The sequence below is a fragment of the Clupea harengus genome, chromosome 14 (genome assembly GCF_900700415.2).
Source record: "Clupea harengus chromosome 14, Ch_v2.0.2, whole genome shotgun sequence".
NCBI lineage: Eukaryota > Metazoa > Chordata > Actinopteri > Clupeiformes > Clupeidae > Clupea > Clupea harengus.
The window spans coordinates 15522242-15540501 of record NC_045165.1 but is presented as its reverse complement, the minus strand read 5'-3'; the positions used below and the strand labels follow the sequence as shown (position 1 = coordinate 15540501).

At 43.4% G+C, this 18260-nt stretch overlaps 2 protein-coding genes across 6 annotated transcripts in view; both read left to right on the top strand.

The window, feature by feature from the left end:
- cep170ba (centrosomal protein 170Ba) overlaps nt 1–11078 on the top strand; it is a 30584-nt gene extending 19506 nt beyond the window's left edge. For 3 of the 5 annotated variants that reach the window (XM_031579965.2, XM_031579967.1, XM_031579966.1), the window contains exons 10-19: nt 671–862; nt 1503–1641; nt 1988–3718; nt 4836–5076; nt 6226–6352; nt 8791–8952; nt 9123–9211; nt 9498–9588; nt 9677–9728; nt 10264–11078. In XM_031579965.2, coding sequence (XP_031435825.1) covers nt 671–862; nt 1503–1641; nt 1988–3718; nt 4836–5076; nt 6226–6352; nt 8791–8952; nt 9123–9211; nt 9498–9588; nt 9677–9728; nt 10264–10511 — 3072 coding nt within the window. In that variant the 3' untranslated portion in view covers nt 10512–11078. The remainder of the gene's footprint in view (nt 1–670; nt 863–1502; nt 1642–1987; nt 3719–4835; nt 5077–6225; nt 6353–8790; nt 8953–9122; nt 9212–9497; nt 9589–9676; nt 9729–10263) is intronic. The other 2 variants (XM_031579968.2, XM_031579969.2) reach the window with 2 other exon arrangements.
- A 2123-nt stretch (nt 11079–13201) lies between these two features.
- LOC105908265 (5'-3' exonuclease PLD4) lies at nt 13202–18081 on the top strand. The gene is made up of 11 exons (XM_012836743.3): nt 13202–13431; nt 13646–13719; nt 14058–14239; nt 14672–14855; nt 15105–15225; nt 15309–15436; nt 15577–15777; nt 16240–16379; nt 16716–16881; nt 17226–17322; nt 17548–18081. Exons 1-11 carry the CDS (start codon nt 13353–13355, stop codon nt 17751–17753), a joined length of 1578 nt encoding a protein of 525 aa, XP_012692197.2. The 5' UTR covers nt 13202–13352; the 3' UTR covers nt 17754–18081.
- Nucleotides 18082–18260: the final 179 nt, after the last annotated feature.

Sequence of the window (18260 nt, the reverse complement as noted above, 5' to 3'; positions counted from 1 at the left end):
TTAGCAGCACGGAGCCTGAAACTCAGGAGACCAGTGCTATTTGTAGAGGCAGGATGGAGATCGCCGCTAATCGCCTGAGAAACCCTCTCCTGCTTGACCTGAGTGTTTCAGTTTGTTTGGGTTGACCTATTAGTACTGTTTCACAGTCATTCACTACTCATGTCAGTTATTAGGAAGTCTCTTCATATGATGGGATCCACAGTTACTGGGAAGATACAGATTGTCAGGTTTTAATATGAAAGACATTTGTAAGTCAAGTCATTCTCTGAGTTGGTTGAGTATTGACTCTGGTTTGCTGTTGTAACCTCAGATTTGCAGGACTAAAAACATGCACTTTAGTCATCATTTCAAAAGATTTTTACAAAACAATCTCCTCAGTTTAAGATTAATTTCTCTTTGTAAGGTTTCCGGTTTGTCTAGCAAAGTCGGTACCGTAGCCTATTCTGGTTTCAACTATTCCGCTGGTGCAGGTTGAGTCTTGCCCTGGCCGCACCCTCTCCTGTCTTCCCTTTCCTCGGCTCTCTCTCTCTCTCTATCTGCTCTCTCTCTCTCTCTGCTCTCTCTTTCTCTCTTCTCTCTTCTCTCTCTCTCTCTTTCTCTTTCTCTCTCTGTTTCCCCCCCTCTCTCTCTCTGCTCTCTCTCTCTCTCACTAGTGCTTTGTTCCTGACAGGTGTTTGGTGTTGTGGAGAGCCCCGATCTCAGCACCCAGCCCATCCCCGAGGCCTTTAGGCCCGAGCTCTCCGGCAGGAGACGCAGCAGGGAGGCCCACTCTAGCAGCCTCCCACATAGTGCAAGTAGTACTGCCCCCACCCAGGGCAATTACCCAGCAGGCCTTAGCCAGTCGCCCCTGGGCCCAGCGCAGGTAAAACCTTCCAAAAAAAAAAAAAAAAAAAAAACTAATTTGGGCTCTCCTCTCAACCATGTGTCCTCCACTCTGATCCATCTCATTGGTCAACCTTACCAGTCAAACCAATCACTCAGACAATCAGTGGGTCAGCCTGCCATCCTCATAGGCGGAAGCTCAGTCCTCTGCATTCTCTGCCAGTTGGTCTTGTGTCTGTGGTGATTCTTCTTCATCGCTCCCTCTCTCTCCAACCCCATTGTTTTGTTTTTCTGGTGATTTATCGTTCATTTGTGAAGTCCTGTGTCTTCTCACTGGTGATGGACTCTGTGGTGGATATGGGACTTTCTTTGTGAAATTAGGCTTTTTTTTCTGGTTTCAACTATGTGTGTTAACTTCAAGAATATGAACCCTTTCGAATAATGTTAAAACTTAAATCATGCTCATAGGTAATTATTTTGCATTTAGCATCTGTGCCATGCAGCACCGTATTTGTCAGTGAAGTTTTCACCTGCAGAAAAAAGTCCTCATTTCAAAAATAAATCTCCTATCCATCCACAGACAAAAGTGCAGTTGTGCTAGACAACCTGCCCCTAAACCAACTACTCTTACTTAGTCCGACCCATGTAGCAACCGCTAACATCCCCCCCTTCTTCTACAGGGCCAGTCGGAGTCTTCAGCGGCCCCGGGGGGCCCCAGGTGGGTTTCAAGGTGGGCCAGTCTGGCAGACAGCTACTCGGACTCCAACCCAGTGACGGGTCTCTTTGACATCCCTGCTCAGCTGGACCTTTCAAGTCCTGGTGAGACATTGGAAAAGTTCACTGCATAACATCACAGCTCATTTTGCCTCCTCATTCAAGTGAAAGCAAATAAAAGCAAATAAAGAAAGCAAAGAAAATCATATGATTTAGAATAATAGAACTAGTGTTTAGCAAAAAAAATGTTTTGTTAAATTCACTGTGTTGTAAGCATGTTATATACATGTTGGTTTGTGATCAGGCCCAGTCACAGTGTTTATACCTTAACCTATATCAAATCAAAGCTTCCAAGCGTGATTCTATGGAGTGGTTTTCTTTCGAAAGTTTCACTTGTCCCATGTTACGATGCCATACAAAAGTCTTGATAATGTCCGTTTGTTTTTCCCAGGTGGGGTCCGGATCATCCATCAGGCCATGCTGAACAGGAGCTTTGAGAGCTCCGAGACCGAGGGCACCCGCTCACGTCGCGTCCTTCCGCAGCTGCCGTCACAAGAGAAGACCGACACCACCCCTCCCAGCATCCACGTCCAGCATGACCCCTATGCCACCTTTGACATTAAAGGTCGGAAGTCAAAGAGCCCTCGGCAGAAAGAGGACATTCAGCACCTCCATGTGCAGGATGACCTGGACCCGGACAGCCTGAGCGACGCCAGCAAGTCAGATGACAGTTCTGTGGTGGAGCAGGGGAGGAGGTCCAGTTCGGCGAGGAGCAGTAAGACCTGGTCCAGGAGGCGATCCGACACCATGGATGCGTCCTCGACCAAGTCCACGTCCTTCTGCGTGAGCTCTGAGGACAGCCTGTCCAAGCCTGAGCGAGATCAGGACGACCATCCCAAGTTCTCCAATGTCACCATGACCAGGCAGCACAGGCCCACCAGTGCCACAAACGCTTCTCCGCCCAGCTTGGACTGCCAGGATCGAGACGGCGCTCGGAGTGAGGGTGGCAACTCCCCGTCGTTCTCCAGGCAGGAAAGCTACACCAAAAGCCGGCCTGGAGACGACAGTCAGCTGAAGAGATTACCCAACATCTCCAACCAGACCTTCTCAAAGGACAGTGGTATGTGCACCCAGGATACGCACACCTACCTGAAGGAGACTGAGGACGTCCTGGCCTCCCTGGAGGCTAAGCTGCAGGTGCAGAGCCACAGTCAGCAGCAACCTGCTAGCACCCCCGCTGGAGTGGAGGACTCCCTCTCCGGAGAGTCTGATGTGGACACCGCCAGCACAGTCAGCCAGCGCAGCAGCAAGAACTCCAGAGAATCAGCCTCCGGAACGGGAAAGAAGTCATACACCACCGGGGGCGTCCACAGGGAGAGGTCTCTTCTCGATCAGGCGTATCAGGACTCGAGACGGCCAAGCTCGGCCCGAACTCAACTCTATGAGAAGCGGGGGGTGGGCCCAGCCGATCCCTCCTCCTCTTCCTCCTCCTCCTCCTCCTTCAGGCGTCCCCGACTGGGCGTGCGCAACAGCGTTGGCAAACACGGCTCCATGGACTACAGCGACGACAACCAGCTCTCAGGCTTGACCACGGTGGGAGTTGGAGCAGGCACACGCCATTGGTCCGACTCCATAACCTCCGACCAGGAGTCCGGCTTGCGGCCCTCCGTAGTCCGGAAGAAGAGCGCCGCCCCCCTGCACAGGGAGGAGCCGACCAAAGCCGGCCGGAGCGGTGGGACCGTGGCACAGGCACTGGCTCGGTCCAACTCTCTGTCGGCACCGCGCCCCACCCGGGCATCCATGCTTCGCCGCGCTCGCCTCGGGGACGCCTCTGACAACGAGGGCCCGGAAACGGAGCGGACCTGGCACAGCGCCAACGAGTCTGGAACACCAGCAATGCCAGGAACGCGGGCACCCCAGGAGGTGAAGCGGCAGCCTTCGCGGTTGGACCTCCTGGCGCTGCCACGCAAGAGGACAAGCTCCTTCACCACGCCTAGCGACACCGAGGCTTCGGCTCCGCGCACCGGTTTCTCCAACCGAAGCTCCGAGTCCACCACCTCCGTCCGGAAGGCTTCGGTGCCGGATCCGAAGAACATGCCGAGGAAGGCCCCCATGCAGTTGGCCAACAAGCCCATCATCCGTGGCCGATCCAGCAGTGCCAAGTATGCCACCAGCACAGCCAGTAAGTCCAATCCTGCGTCCTGTTTTATCTCTCTCTGACTGCTTATCTGAACTGAATTATTGTATATTTGTATATTTAACATTTCTGTTTACATGTCATATTATTTAAAAGTGAAATATGCTGTAGACCCTATCAGTGAGTACAACATATGCAGATATTTGGTTTGGTTTGTGTCGAGACAAAAGGATGAAAGCCTGAAAGTAGAGGCCAGAATGAGTTGGTTTGAATGACAATTGGGGTCACGTTGCTGACCTGGTTTCCATAGTAACACATTTTCTCTGTCGTTAACTGTCAGACAACCCTTTTATCAGTTTGGAGTGTGTGTATTAGTCTGGTATGTGTGTGCGTGCGTGTGTGTGTGTGTTTGTGCGTGCGTGCGTGTGTGTTTGTGTGTGCGTATGTGTGTGTGTTTATGTTTGTGCGTGTGTGTTTATGTTTGTGCGTGCGTGTGTGTGTGTGTGTGTGTTCTTCTATGCCTGTTGTCCTGTGGGACTCAGAAGATAGGGTTGATAATGAAGCCTCAGCTAACGCAAAGACCTCCCAGTTCTCAAGTGTTTTTAGGAGACTGAGATGAGACAAGAGTGAAGGGAGAAGGTCTTTGGTTAGCTGATGTTTAGCATCCGCTACTCTAACCTAATGATTAATCACATTCTGCTCTCACTGCGCTATTGTTCTAACAATGGATATCTTTGACGTTCTTTGAGGGACATTTCAAAACATATGAAACTATAAGGGGTGTGAATGACTCCTGTTTGGCAGCAGTGTTTTCTTATGGCCTGGCGAAGTGTTTGTCAGTTTGGAAATTTACATTTTCAAAAAGGATAAAATTAAATAAAACAAGTGACACATTTTCAGATCTGACAAAGCACTTCTGCAGCCTATAATAATTGCCATTTTGACAGTGCGTGGGACTTGGTGGTCTGGTGACTGGATTTCCTTTCACTGTATCCCTTTCTCTCCCTTTATCTCCTATGTCTCTCCCTCGGTCTCTCTCTTTTTTTTCTTTCTTTTTCTGCTCTTTTCCTCCCCAAATCCTCCCATCCTCCATTAACCCCGGTGCTCCCAACAACACCTCCTCCTTCAAACCAACTCCCCCACCACCTCGGGGTGCCACTAGGCTCTCGGAGGCGCCAGAAGGGCTCAGACTACACCTCCACGTCTGAGGAGGAGTACGACTCCAACCACAGCACCCCTAAACACAAACGCTCCCATAACTCAGGGTCATCCGCCTCGGGCACTCCCCGTGGCCAGACCCCCGTCCTGGCACGCCCCCGCGCCCGTGGCCGAGACTCGGAGGAGGAGAGCCACGAGGGAGACGCCTACCAGAACTGGAGCTCGCACAGTGCCGAGATCGCCAGGTAAGCTAACGTCTGCAGGTGGTGTTAGTATAGCGTAAAGTGCTTTTGTTGCTCACAGCAAGAATTCATTTATGCTATATCACAGGCATTGTATGCGTATGTGTGGGTGTAGACCTAAAACATGCTAATGTAGACATAAAGCATGCTAATGTAGACATAAAGCATGCTAATAAAGACATAAAGCATGCTAATGTAGACATATAGCATGCTAATGTAGACATAAAGCATCCTAATAAAAACCTTAAGAATGCACAGTATAGAGATCACTAGGTGTGTTGCTATAACGTGAAGAACCCTTTATGCCCACACCAATGGTTTATTTGTAACATGTCACAGGCCTTGAGTGAGGGGTTTTGTTTTTGTTTCCTAGTTCTTAGCAACATTTACCCTTCATTTTGGGTTATTTAATTTTAGAAGCTGTGTTGCCTAAAATCAGATACAAGAAATAACACCAGTGTTAGCCAGGTTTAATGAAGAAGCATAAGCAACACTGATCCATTTCTTACAAGAGCCCTGTACAGCAATAACTTATGTTGGAGGATTTCCTGAATGTAATACTTCCTTAATTAAAGAGTGTATATTTTGAGTGTGTACATTCCTAAGTACACATTAGGATATATAACAAGTAAACAAATGTGCACACACACACCCCCCCTCCCCCCAGCCTCCACCAGACATCCCATAGGCAGTAAAACACAGAGATACAGTCACAGCTGTTAGAGAAAGAGGAAGTCTCTGTAAGCCATACGATACCACTGATTATAAAAGTGAAGTAAAACTTACTTCAAAAGCCACTCATGTAAAACCTACTTCTTTGTCTGTGGAATAGTTTGGGCTATTTTGGCATGTGTGGCCTTGTTGTGAAGACTTGTGGTGTTGAACAGAAGGAAAGTAGAACAGTAGACAGTAATGGCTGTGCCATTTGTTCTGTATTTTATCCAGACTTGCATTAAACCAGAGAATGTGTTCTTTATCTGTTCAGTATTGGTTAGGTGTACGCACAATGTGCACTTATGATAGAGTTTGGGGTGATGTTTGATTTGGAACTGTTCATTACTTAATTACAGAGGCACTTGGCTCTGAGTGGGGTTTGTAATGGTGACGTTGATTGATGTGTAATTGAGCTACATTTACCCATAATTCCCTCAGGCTGAGTCAGGACCTGGCTAAAGACCTGGCCATCCTGGCCCAAGAGATCCATGACGTGGCAGGAGACGCAGATCCTCCGCAGACAGATGCAGCCAGACCAGTCCCCACCGTGTCAGCTCGAGAGGAGGTGAGTTATTTACCCCACAGTCCACCACTCTCCTGTCAGGCCTGTTTTAATAATGAGACATTTTTCTCCAGTCTCTTACGGTTCAGGAGAGAGATACAGGTTATTTCATGCACTAAGAAGCTGTATGACTGAAATGCAAAAACTAAAAACACATGTATGTGCGGGTACATGGTTGGGTCAGGGTTGGGAAGGTTACTTTTGAAATGTAATAGGTTACAGATTACTAGTTGCCCTGCTCAAAATGTAATTAGTAATTTAGCTATTTGAATTACTTCATCCAAGTAATATAATTAATTACATGTGATTACTTTCAATAACTATTTTACAAGAGAATCGATCAAAAACAACTCTGAAAAGATGCAAAACAACAGAATAAGTTATATTTTACATACAGTGCCCTCCGCAATTATTGGCACCCCTAGTGAATATGAGCAAAACAGGCTATAAAAAAATATGTCTTTGCTGTTTATCCTCTTGGTCTTTCACTCAAAATATTCACAAAAATCTTACCTTTTCATTGAAGTAAAATTATTGAAAGAAAAAAAAACTGTTGACATTAAATAAATATTTTCCCCCAAAACATGTGTGCCTCAATTATTGGCACCCCTAGAAAAATCTTATAATTAAAATCTAACTGAAGTATATTTCTAGTCATGTTTTACATTTTTAAGTTCACCTGTTTGATAAGGAACTCTTAAGAGGTCAACCATGACTTCCTGTTCCACTGGTGTACAAATATGAGGTGACACAGGCCAAATTCCATTAGTCATTCATCACTATGGGAAAGACCCAAGAACACAGTGACGATGTGCGATAGAAAGTTGTGGAGCTGCACAAATCAAGAAATGGACACAAGAAAATCTCTAAAGAGTTGAAAATACCCATTTCCACTATCAGGGAAATAATTAAGAAGTTTAAAGCGACAGGAGATGTTAAGAATCAGCCTGGAAGCGGACGTGTGTGTACATTGACCCCACACACCGTGAGGAGGATGGTTCGACTGGAAAAAGAATCTCCAAGGATCACAGCTGGAGAATTGTAGAGGTGAGTTGAGTCTTGGGGTCAGAAAGTCTCCAAAACTACCATCAGACGCCACCTACATCACCACAAGTTGTTTTGGAGGGTTGCCAGAAAAAAGCCTCTGCTGTCAATCAACTACAAACTAAAGCGCCTACAGTTTGCCAAATGTAAGTCAGACTTTCAATGGGGCCGAGTTATATGGTCAGATGAGACCAAAATAAAGCTTTTTGGCAACAAACATCAAAGGTGGTTTTGGCGTAGACAGAAACATAGCCATACAGAAAAGACCCCCATACCCAATGTGAAGTATGGTGGCGGATCTTTAATGTTGTGGGGCTGTTTTTCTTCCAAAGGCCCTGGACATCTTGTTAGGATACATGGTATCATGGACTCCATCAAATACCAGCAGATATTATATGAAAACCTAACAGCCCCCTCCAGTAAGCTTAAAATGGGCTGTGGTTAGACCTTCCAGCAGGTCAATGATCCGAAGCACACCTCAAAATCAACACAAAAATGGTTCACCGACCGCAGAATAAAGGTTTTGCCATGGCCATCACAGTCCCCCGACTTAAACCCCATAGAAAATCTGTGGGATGAGCTGAAGCCGAGTCTACAAATGTTGACCTCAGAATCTGAAGGATCTGGAGAGATACTGCATGTAGGAATGGTCTCAGATCCTGTGCCATGTGTTCACCAACCTCATCACGCATTATAGGAGAAGACTCAGAGCTGTTATGTTGGCAAAGGGAGGCTGCACAAAACATTAAATTAAGGGGTGCCAATAATTGTGGCACACAGGTTTTGGGGAAAAATATTTATTTAATGTCAACAGTTTTTTTTTCTTTCAATAGTTTTACTTCAATGAAAAGGTAGGATTTTTGTGAATATTTTGAGTGAAAGACCAAGAGGATAAACAGCAAAGACATATTTTTTTATAGCCTGTTTTGCTCATATTCACTAGGGGTGCCAATAATTGCGGAGGGCACTGTATAAGCTTTAAAGCTGTTTACTTCAAAGAATATATTCGGATATAACCCCTTTTGTAATCACCAACATCTCAGTAACTGTAACTGATTACAATTAGATTTATTTTGTGATTTAATTAGGTTATATGCTTTAAAGTTAAAGTCTTTGTGTTGAAGGCTTTGTGATTCATTTTGTGAGTACCTACTTACTCCCCAACCCTGTGTACATTTTACATGTGGGTGTAATATATAGATATACATATTTATCTAGCCTATGTGTCTGGGGGATGTGTTCTTACTCTGGCTTCAGCACTCCTCCAGAAACCTCCAGGCTCCCTGAAAATGTAGTCCCACAAGTGTGGTGACCTCAGCTGAATCTGTAGCAGTTTTAATAATTAATTTTTCTAAATACATTAAATATTCTTTTTGTATGTGTGATGTGTCCCACAGCAGCGGCCTCACGTTCCAGAGGCCAGCCTGAACTTCCAGAAGAGTCCGTCGGGCTCAGCCTCGGTCAGACACCCTGAGGGCTCAGCCTCGGTCAGACGCCCTGAGCAGATTCTTCACAACCAAGAGTTGAGCTCCAAACATCAGACCAGAACCCAAGACGAGGTTCGGGATTTTCCCCCTTTTTGTCTCTGCCCTTTTGTAATGTATTCTTGCTTCCCATCACTTGTTTCTGACCAAGTAAAATATTGGCTGTTATTGTGCCGTTTGGATGCATGCGAGTGAAAGTTGTTTGCTTATCTCCTCACGTCCCTGTCTCATGATTTTTTCTTTAGGCCGCTGGAGACCACATGCTGCTGAACCCAGTGTCTCAAGTCTCCCTCGCCATACGAGAGAACACTGAGCAGTTAACTGAGAAACTCAAGTGAGTTGTTTTATTGTTGTTGTGCTTGCCTTGAGAATGGATGCTTTGACATCTCCATGACAACTAGTTCTGTTTCTAGTGGAGTGTATTGACAACACTCAATATCCTTATTCATTGCAAAACATGTTGTGAGAGGTAATCCCTGAAACTTATTCTAGCTCATGAAAGTGTCCTGACTTCTGGTACAAATTGAAAACAGTGTTTTCCTCTGCCCTATGGCTGAATCCATTCTTTATTTCTCTCCCAGAGATTAAAATAATGATGTTTGCATGTCCATCCTTTTCAGGGTACTGTTTCAGAACAAGAAAGAAGTTTGGGAGGAAATTGAGGCAATCAACTCCGACAACGACATTCCAACGCAGAAAATGCCCAACAAGGTTTGTAACTTTTTATTTTCTATATCATTCTATAATACACAAATGTTTCTGTTCTCTATAACTTTGTTATTTGTCTCCTTCATCTTAGGAAATCGCAGCCATTCTGAAAGAGCTTAGAAGGGTTCAGAGACAACTGGAAGGTCAGTGCATCATCATCTTCTTCTTTTGACTGGCCTTAAAGGCTTAGTGAGACTTCTGTAGTTGTCTGTGTCTCTTCTTTTGACTGGCGTTAAAGGCGTTGTAAGACTTCTGTAGTTGTTTGTGTCTCTTCTTGCTGTCAATGTTTGCCACCTTCTAATCAAGCTCACCATGGAAACAGACAATTTCACCCAAGAGTTTGTCTGCTAGACAAACGAGGGAAAAGATGATGCTTCAAACAAGCAATCAGACAGGCTGATGAAGCATTCCCATTTGATTTTTGTTTGCGTACTTGCTTGTTTGAGCCAGGAAAATACGACTGCCAGAAATGTTTTGGGGGGTCTGCTCACAGGCCATGGGGATGTAGTTAAATATTGCAGCCTTTTTCTTTATATTTATCTGCTGGATTTTCCTCCTACTTGTATATAAATATATGTTGTAAATATAGGTATATGAGTAGTGTGTGTGCTTGTGCACGCGTGTCTGTGAATGTTATTTATTCCACTCGTCAGCATATTTCTCCCCTCTCCTTTCCAGTTATCAACAACATCATCGAGCCGGATGGCAAGGCCGAGCTGAACCGAACATCCTCTGCCAGCACGCCCTCTCTGACGGGGGTGAAGGGTGGCAGGGCGCTTGTCAGAGACTGGAGGCCCACAACCTCACCGCGGGGCAGCGGGGGAGGAGGAGGAGGAGGAGGAGGAGGAGGAGGGCCCCCCCCTAGCAGAACCACCAGCAGCAGGAGGTCTGGGGCCACCTCAGATGGAGAGAGCTTCGTGGTGTGAGGAGGACATGGGGGCCCTTCACTGTGCACTCACTGTGACTGCTACAGCACTGGTGATGATGAGAGAGAGAGATAGAGAGAAAGAGAGAGAGAGAGAGGGGGGGGGGGGGGGGGGGGTGGTGAAGTTAGTGCTCTGTCAGAAGTGGGGAGATCTATTTGCACTCTTTGTCCCTGCTGTGCCAGTCATTGACAGTCATGCAGTACAAACGGGCTTGCTGTCAAAGCTTGCTCTCTCCATGTCCTTTGGCATTTTGTCTGTGTGTGTGTGTGTGTGTGTGTGTGTGTGTGTGTGTGTGTGTGTGTGTGTGTGTGTGGTTAAACCTGCCTCAGTGGGACATTGTTTATTGGCAACATGGGCGCTCTAATGCCATAAAGTACCTCAGCTGAATTTTTTATCTCGAAACATTGAAAGATTTCAGTTTACCTGATATATGCATATATTTTTGTTGAGATCTAGGATATTTGATCTGGGGTTAATAAATGGTTTGCTTGTTGAGCTGAACACGTGTAGGTGTAGTACCTACTACAAAGTTTCTACTTAAATTTCTCTCTCTCTTCTACCCCCCCCCCCCCCCCCCTTTTTGAAGTTAGTAGAAGTTGATCTCTCATCAAGGTTTGTCACATATCAGAATAATGACAGCTTTTTCTAGGTTATTCTGTCCACAATACAGCATTGGGAGCCTTTTGGTGGGAATATAGAAAATGTACAGAACTAAATCAATAAATGTATGTCTTTGGGAGCCAAAAGCTATATAATTATATTGATGAGATGGAAGGCAGGTGAACATGCACTTTGGTTTGTTTGAAATTGTAAATTGCTGTAAAGTATTTTCATTCGTTCCCTGGCTGCACATGGGAATGAACAGAATGAACTCTTTTGAAATGATTAAAACCTTTGGGTCCAAGAGTCCCCTGTAATGGCAGTGGAAACTTGCTGTAGTGCCTATTTATTTACTGAAGGTAGCAATCAGATCTGCCTTTTAAAAGTCACAAGCACTGATGGTATGTGCTTGCGTATGTACCAGAACTGAAAGTCTGTGCAGTGTGGGTGTTGCTTTGTGTCCGTGTGTTAGGAGGGGAGGGTTTGGTATGGAAGGCATGAGATTGGATGTGTGTTTTGGCCTAGTTTTTCCAAATCCCCGCCCACTCATTGTCATTGGTCAGTTTAGGGTGCGGAGGCACATTGAGGGGTGCATTCCACAGTCCAAGGGCTCCTGTATGCTCAGGAACAGTAGTCTTTACTCATGCTCTATATACTACAGCACTACAGCAGTTTGGGGGAACAGAGGTTCATCATTGTATCTTTTCAGTTCTTTTATTGTATTCTTCTCAAGACTTAGGACTTTGGATGAAATGACAAGCACTCTCCTCGCACTTCAGAAATCCGTTCAAACCAGACTGACATTGAAAGCTGAAAATCTGCATTTGAAACGTAAACACTACAGCAGATGAAGCCAAAAGCCCTTCTGTAAATCATGATGATACAGACACAAGGGATCCAGAGCTTCTCTGCATATGTGCGCCCAGTTCCCCGTATATCACAAGTGCTGCTTCCTGCAGTACAGCTGAACACAAGGCCCATGTTTACATGCCTGTGTTGTTTACATGAGAAATGTCATCTGCATCATTTGCACAGAATTGTGATTCAGCTCTGTCCACCTCGCGGCTAATGCAAACACCTTGTCTGTTTTCTTCTAAGGCGGGCTTTGACTTCCCTGCCTGCCCTAATGTGGTTTTAACCACCACCATCACTACAGACAAGCAAAGGTTATTTCCATTGTTAAACAAAGGCACAAACTGATCCTCTGCTACAATGTATGACACACGCTAAGAACTTTGCAGACACATTCCTGAAGGTGTTCTGGGGACGCCACACCCAGAGTGTATCTTTCATTCCACAAATGTGTACCCATGAACGGAACAGCAGAGGTTTTGGTGCGTGTGTGTTTTTGTCGTCAGATTGACGTAACTGGTCGGTGGAGATGCACTCTGTAAATGCCCTGCAGCACTCATGCAGGTGCTCTAGCTGTTTTGGGGGATATTTGTATCCTAGAGCCTTGACATTGGCAAGGTTTTGGCCTCTTACTCAACCCCTTATGGTTCAGATTCTAATAGAACACTAATGCTGTTTTTTTTGTATCAAGTGATTCTGGTGCTCATGGATTATGGTGGTTGGATTGAATTGCTTGGCTAGATCTTGGACCAAATGAACTTCCCTTCACGAAGCAGTTCAACTCGCGTATCAGATTTCAATCTTAAGGCTTTACAATCCTCTCTCTCACATTAGCTGTTTGCGACCATGTCATTTCTACAGAATGTGTCAATCCCTGAATGTAAAATTTGCCTACCAGATGTAAACATAAAAAATGATCGATGTCACGATAAAAAATAAAATTTTGTAATGAAAAAAAATCATATCATTTTTTGTGTAAATGTAATTCAGATGTGTATGATTTTTCTCTGCTTGTAATAAAGTGATCTGAGTAATTGGAATCTAGATCTGAATTTTTATTTTTTATTTTTTGTAAGATTTGTTTTTGGGCTTTTTGCCTTTATTCAGATAGGAGAGTGAAGATTTGGACAGGAAATGAGATGGAGAGAAGAGGTGGGGAGTGGGATCGGGAAATGACAGCGGGTCGGGTTCGAACCCGTGTCCCCGTTGGGCATTCAAGCCCGTATATGCACCACAGTGCCCCCCCCCCCCCCCCTGAATTATTTTCTTAACTTGGAACTTCCCTGAAAATATCAAATAGATTTAGTATTGTTTAGGTTTCAGGCCAAATGTTTTATTTTGGTGAGATTTAATTGAAAAAGGGGAAATGAGAACGAAAACAAGAACTAGATGACGTTACTACTCATCTTCCAGAGTGCTATCAAAGCAGGCACCTGTTCAAAAAGAACAAAGCACGCTGTGGCTTCAGGTTAGTACATTTTTCACTCTTGTATTAAAACTAAGTTGAATGTTTTAAAAGGTTTACAAAGGTATCTCTGCATACAGGCTCAGTTTTTACATCTTTAACATAAATGATATATTCCTTACCATAATATAATTTTATATGCTTACACCTAACAAAGCATAATGTAATTGGGTGAAGTGCACTTTCTGCATAGGTTTCTAATGTCTGTCTGCTCTAGATCTGGTCAGAATGTCAAGAAGACCATTTTCCTCCTATGAGAGGTTTCATGATGGTAACATCCCCAAACGACAGGTGCATAGTTACTACACTCAAGTTGAAATTCACAGATTAGTTTGTGAATGCTGATGCATTGTGTCAATTTCTCGATTACAGCTGAAAAAAAAAAAGACAATTCAATTGACATAGCACAGCTTTATTTATATTCTTTTATTGTTTGTGTGTTTTATAGATATTAAACTCCACTGGAATAATTTGTTCATAATGAGCTGTGATATTCTTTTTTCTTGTATATGTAGTTATATGATTATATGTGATTTCCCATTAATCCACTCCTCACTATTCACTGATAATTTACGGCAGTGCTAGTCTAATCTCTGACTGTTGACTCATTCTAAACTCATTGTTTTTAGTGTCCTTTTAGACTGATCTATATCGCCCTGTCGGTGGGGTGTCTGGTGGGGTTGGCAACCTTGCTCTGTTTCTCTATAATTGAGAAGATCAACAGTGAGGAACAATTCAGTAGAACAGAAGATTTTGGCAGTAACACAGCAGCGGTTCTAAATGAGCAGAAGGAGAAATATGAACAGAGCAGGTAAGGAGAAATGAAAATGGATTTCACTGACTTTTAGTGCTCTTCTCCTGTTCTTTGAAAGGCACTTTCCTGGTATCATTCGTGTCTATCATGTCGTTTCTCTTGTACTTTGAATGTAGTTTAAAGGTGACATGTGATTGGTCCATCGTCAGACTAATATACCCTAATTATGTTCTTGCATAAACTCTATCACCACCTAGAATAATGAGAATGGAAATTGCATTGTATTATTACCTGTCTATTATTGCTTTCTCATGATATTACTTTGACTAATTATTTTGTCTCATTTTAATAGTCTTCTGTTACTGTACACATGAATACACACTTAATCATGCCAGCAGACCTGATGCAGGGCTGACTTCAGAAACTATAGCACTAGCTACATTAATTGTAGACTGCAAGTCAGGATGCCACCGACTCTTGTCTCTATAGAGTTGAGCTTGTAGAAAGCATACCGCTTGATATCGACTACGGCCCAAATGCCACCTTCGGAACTCCACTCTACAATGCATGGAAGAACCTTCTCTCCATGGCAACCAAGCAAGTAGAGGTGGCCTCTTTCTATTGGACTCTCACTGGTGAGGACATTCTTGTGAACTCCTCCACGGATGCACCTGTGAGTACTGACAGAACTGAGCTGACAACATGTGGAAATGAGTTAGTAAGAACATACAGTAAACTGCACATGGCTATGGAGTTGAAACTAGTGATAGATGAAGCCTAATCATACAGAATTGAGACAGACTATCAGGTACAACTTGTTATAAACAACAAGTATTGTTGTTGTGCTTCTTAAATCACTCCTGTTCAAGTAAACTGAAAAATGAAGACAAATAAATCCTAATCTTACATTTTGTTTCAAAAGGGCAGGGACATACTGCAGGCTTTTAAAGACCTGCCATCAAGAAATGTGTCTGTTCGTGTTGTGGCCAGTGTTACATGTGTGGCAAAAAACTCAACTGATCTAGAGGAACTGGAAGAAAATGGTGAAACCCTTGATAGTTTCTATTCTTTTCGAATCTCAGATCTCAATAGAGAACTGAATATGTTTATCTATCTCTTCTATCAGGAGTCCATGTGCGGAAAGTTAACTTCAAGCGTCTTACTAACGGAGTGCTCCATAGTAAATTCTGGGTTATTGATAGAAGGCACATATATATTGGAAGTGCCAACATGGACTGGAGGTCTCTCACACAAGTAAGAACCTCAGAAATGGTTTTGTCTTTTTTTTTTTTTTTTTTAAACCAATCACAACCTTATTCTTAAACACAACGCTTTAATGACATTATACACAAATGGAGTAAATCATTGTGTTTCTTTGTTGGGTTCCTACTGAGGTTAAAGAACTTGGAGTGGTCATCTACAACTGCTCCAGACTAGCCCACGACCTCATTAAGATCTTTAACTCTTACTGGATGATGAGCCACAGGAACGCTTCCATCCCAGAGCCCTGGCCGGTGACCTTTGACACCTTATTTAACCATGAGCACCCCCTCCTGGTCAACCTCAGTGGTATCCCCAGCTCAATCTACATCTCGGTGAGGAGCATTCAGTCTTTCTAGTGATGATGCAGTATCTGTTGCCGTTCATGAGTCAGTCATGTGAGTTCGACTTTATAATCAATGCAAGTAATGAATCAATCAATCAAGTATTGCCCTGATTTGATTGTGAGGAGATACCTGACAAGAGATGTTATGTCAGTGTTGTTGTCTTTTGTTATCACAATGGGGGATTTCAAAGGTTACTTAGATATGTTGTAAGAAAAAAGGATGAACGATTCCGAATCAATATTTTGCTGTCTTAGAAACCAATATGTACCATACACATTCTCCTGAACATCTGATCTTTTATTTTATTTCTAAGTTAGTAGAATGTTGTGAAAGTTGGGTCTGGATCTGTATAAATCTGAAAAGTTTGTTGTCCTTGTTGATCTGTGGTCTATATTTCTTTCTATCCTCTCTTGGGGATCTCTTCTTTAATAATGTGGTCTCTATCTCCAGACCTCCCCTCCTTCCTTCTGTCCAGAGTCTCGCTCCAGGGACCTGGACACCATCTTGTCGGTCATTGAAGAGGCAGAGCATTTTATTTACGTGTCAGTCATGGACTACTTCCCCACCACTCAATTCACATTGCCACCCAGGTAACCCCATGGTGTTTGGACCTCATCAGTAAACAGTTAGTGAGATGTTTTTAGAAGGTCAACACCAAACTGCACAATAATTGAGAGTTCTATCAGGGGGAGTCAAGTAGTCATAACTTTTACAGCAAGACCCTCTGTGCAGGTTGATTGTGGAAAAGGCTTACATTTTTAGTTGGCCTTTGAATAATGTGATGTTGCCACAGTCAGAAATAGTAAAGATGCTTGAATTGATTTGAACTAGATACAGTTCCCCAAGTTATAAATGGATATCCTTTAAACTGATCTCAGAGTCATTGTTTAAATGTTTTAACCTTGTAAATATCCTGGATCGTTAAGGTATTGGCCACCTATTGATGATGCACTGAGGGAGGCAGCGTTTAATCGTCGTGTGGTCGTGCGTCTCCTGGTCGGCTGTGGCAGGAACACAAGCCCAGCCATGCTACCCTTCCTTCAGTCACTGGATGCCCTGCGTTACCCTCGACGTCACATCAGTGTAGAGGTGGTAAGTAGTAGTAGCATCAGTCATTTTTGCTAACGGCTATTACTTAAAGCTTAACTGTTGTGGGAGTACAGACTATTGTTCATGTTAGCCATCTTTCTAATTCAGGCCTGAGTACTATTTTATCAGAAATACAATTGAAATTGAAGAAAGTTATAAATAAAATGTAATTAGAATATCATTCAATTAAATGTAACAGAGTAATACAATGACAATGTTGTGATTCATAGTGAGTTTATGATGATGAATTCATGCACAAAGGTTTTTTTTTTTTTTTCTCATTTTTGTCCATTTTCAGACTGGCACTGACAGAATAGTGCTATCAATTTGAATCTATTTATTTTCAGAGAGCCTTTATTGTGCCTGTCGGGAATCACTCTGGCATTTCATATACCAGGGTTAACCACAACAAGTACATGGTGACAGACAAGGTGGCATATATTGGTAAGTTCATGATTTTCCTGGCTTGTAATTCTATCTTAACAAATAAAAAGACGCATCTGTTTGCATGACTGGATCCTTGTAGCACATTCCTGTTCTACATGATGACACTTTAACATTTTAAATATGTTTTGTAAATCAGTTTGGAGAAAAAAAAGTGTTTAAAAAGTAATTAAAGATCATATGTTTAAAGAATCACAGTATTGTATGTGTGACTCTTAACCTTAGGGACCTCCAACTGGTCAGAGGAGTACTTCCACACCACCGCAGGTGTGGGGCTGGTGATATCCCAAGAGGCCCAGAACCAGAGCTCCTCAGCAGACTCCATTCAGCAGCAACTCAGGGTTGCCTTTCTCCGGGACTGGGACTCGCCGTTCGCTGTGCCTCTGAATGAACTGCACAAGAACCCTGACTGCAGGATGTCTAAAGGCTAGACAGCAGAGTGCCCTCTTTTTAAAGTTTTTTTTGTTTGTTTGTTTGTTTGTTTTTTAAATCACATGGTGTTATATCACATTGTGTTTTGTGTGCTTCCATATATTAAATGGCTCATTATATGCATGCAATGATGTGTGATATAGTTAATGTTTTATGATTTTATGTAATGAATGAAAATAATTAGTCATGAATTTGTTATGAATATACATTTACATTTACATCATGCATAGATCTTTATGGGACTTAATATTTGCTGTCATTTTAATATTCAGAACAGCATTTATTTTTCTTGCTTTGCAGCCACCAAATAAAAAGTGATTATGAGTATATTTTTCCCATTTATTTCTGTGTGCCAAATGCAATAGGACCACAAAGTGATTGATTGCGAAGAAACCATTTGCAAACTGCAAACTGGCATGTCGATCTGTATTTTAAACCTTTTAAAAGTCTATAATCTATGCTTTGTAAGCTACAGTCACGCAAACACAAACATTTGGAATAGAATA

Bases quoted from the DNA above. Each gene is read 5' to 3' on its own strand.
- LOC105908265 (XM_012836743.3), top strand. From the start codon at position 13,353: ATGACGTTACTACTCATCTTCCAGAGTGCTATCAAAGCAGGCACCTGT. The intron at 13,720-14,057 runs GTGCATAGTTAC...CATTGTTTTTAG, and splicing joins GTAACATCCCCAAACGACAG to TGTCCTTTTAGACTGATCTA. The intron at 15,226-15,308 runs GTGAAACCCTTG...CTCTTCTATCAG, and splicing joins AGAGGAACTGGAAGAAAATG to GAGTCCATGTGCGGAAAGTT.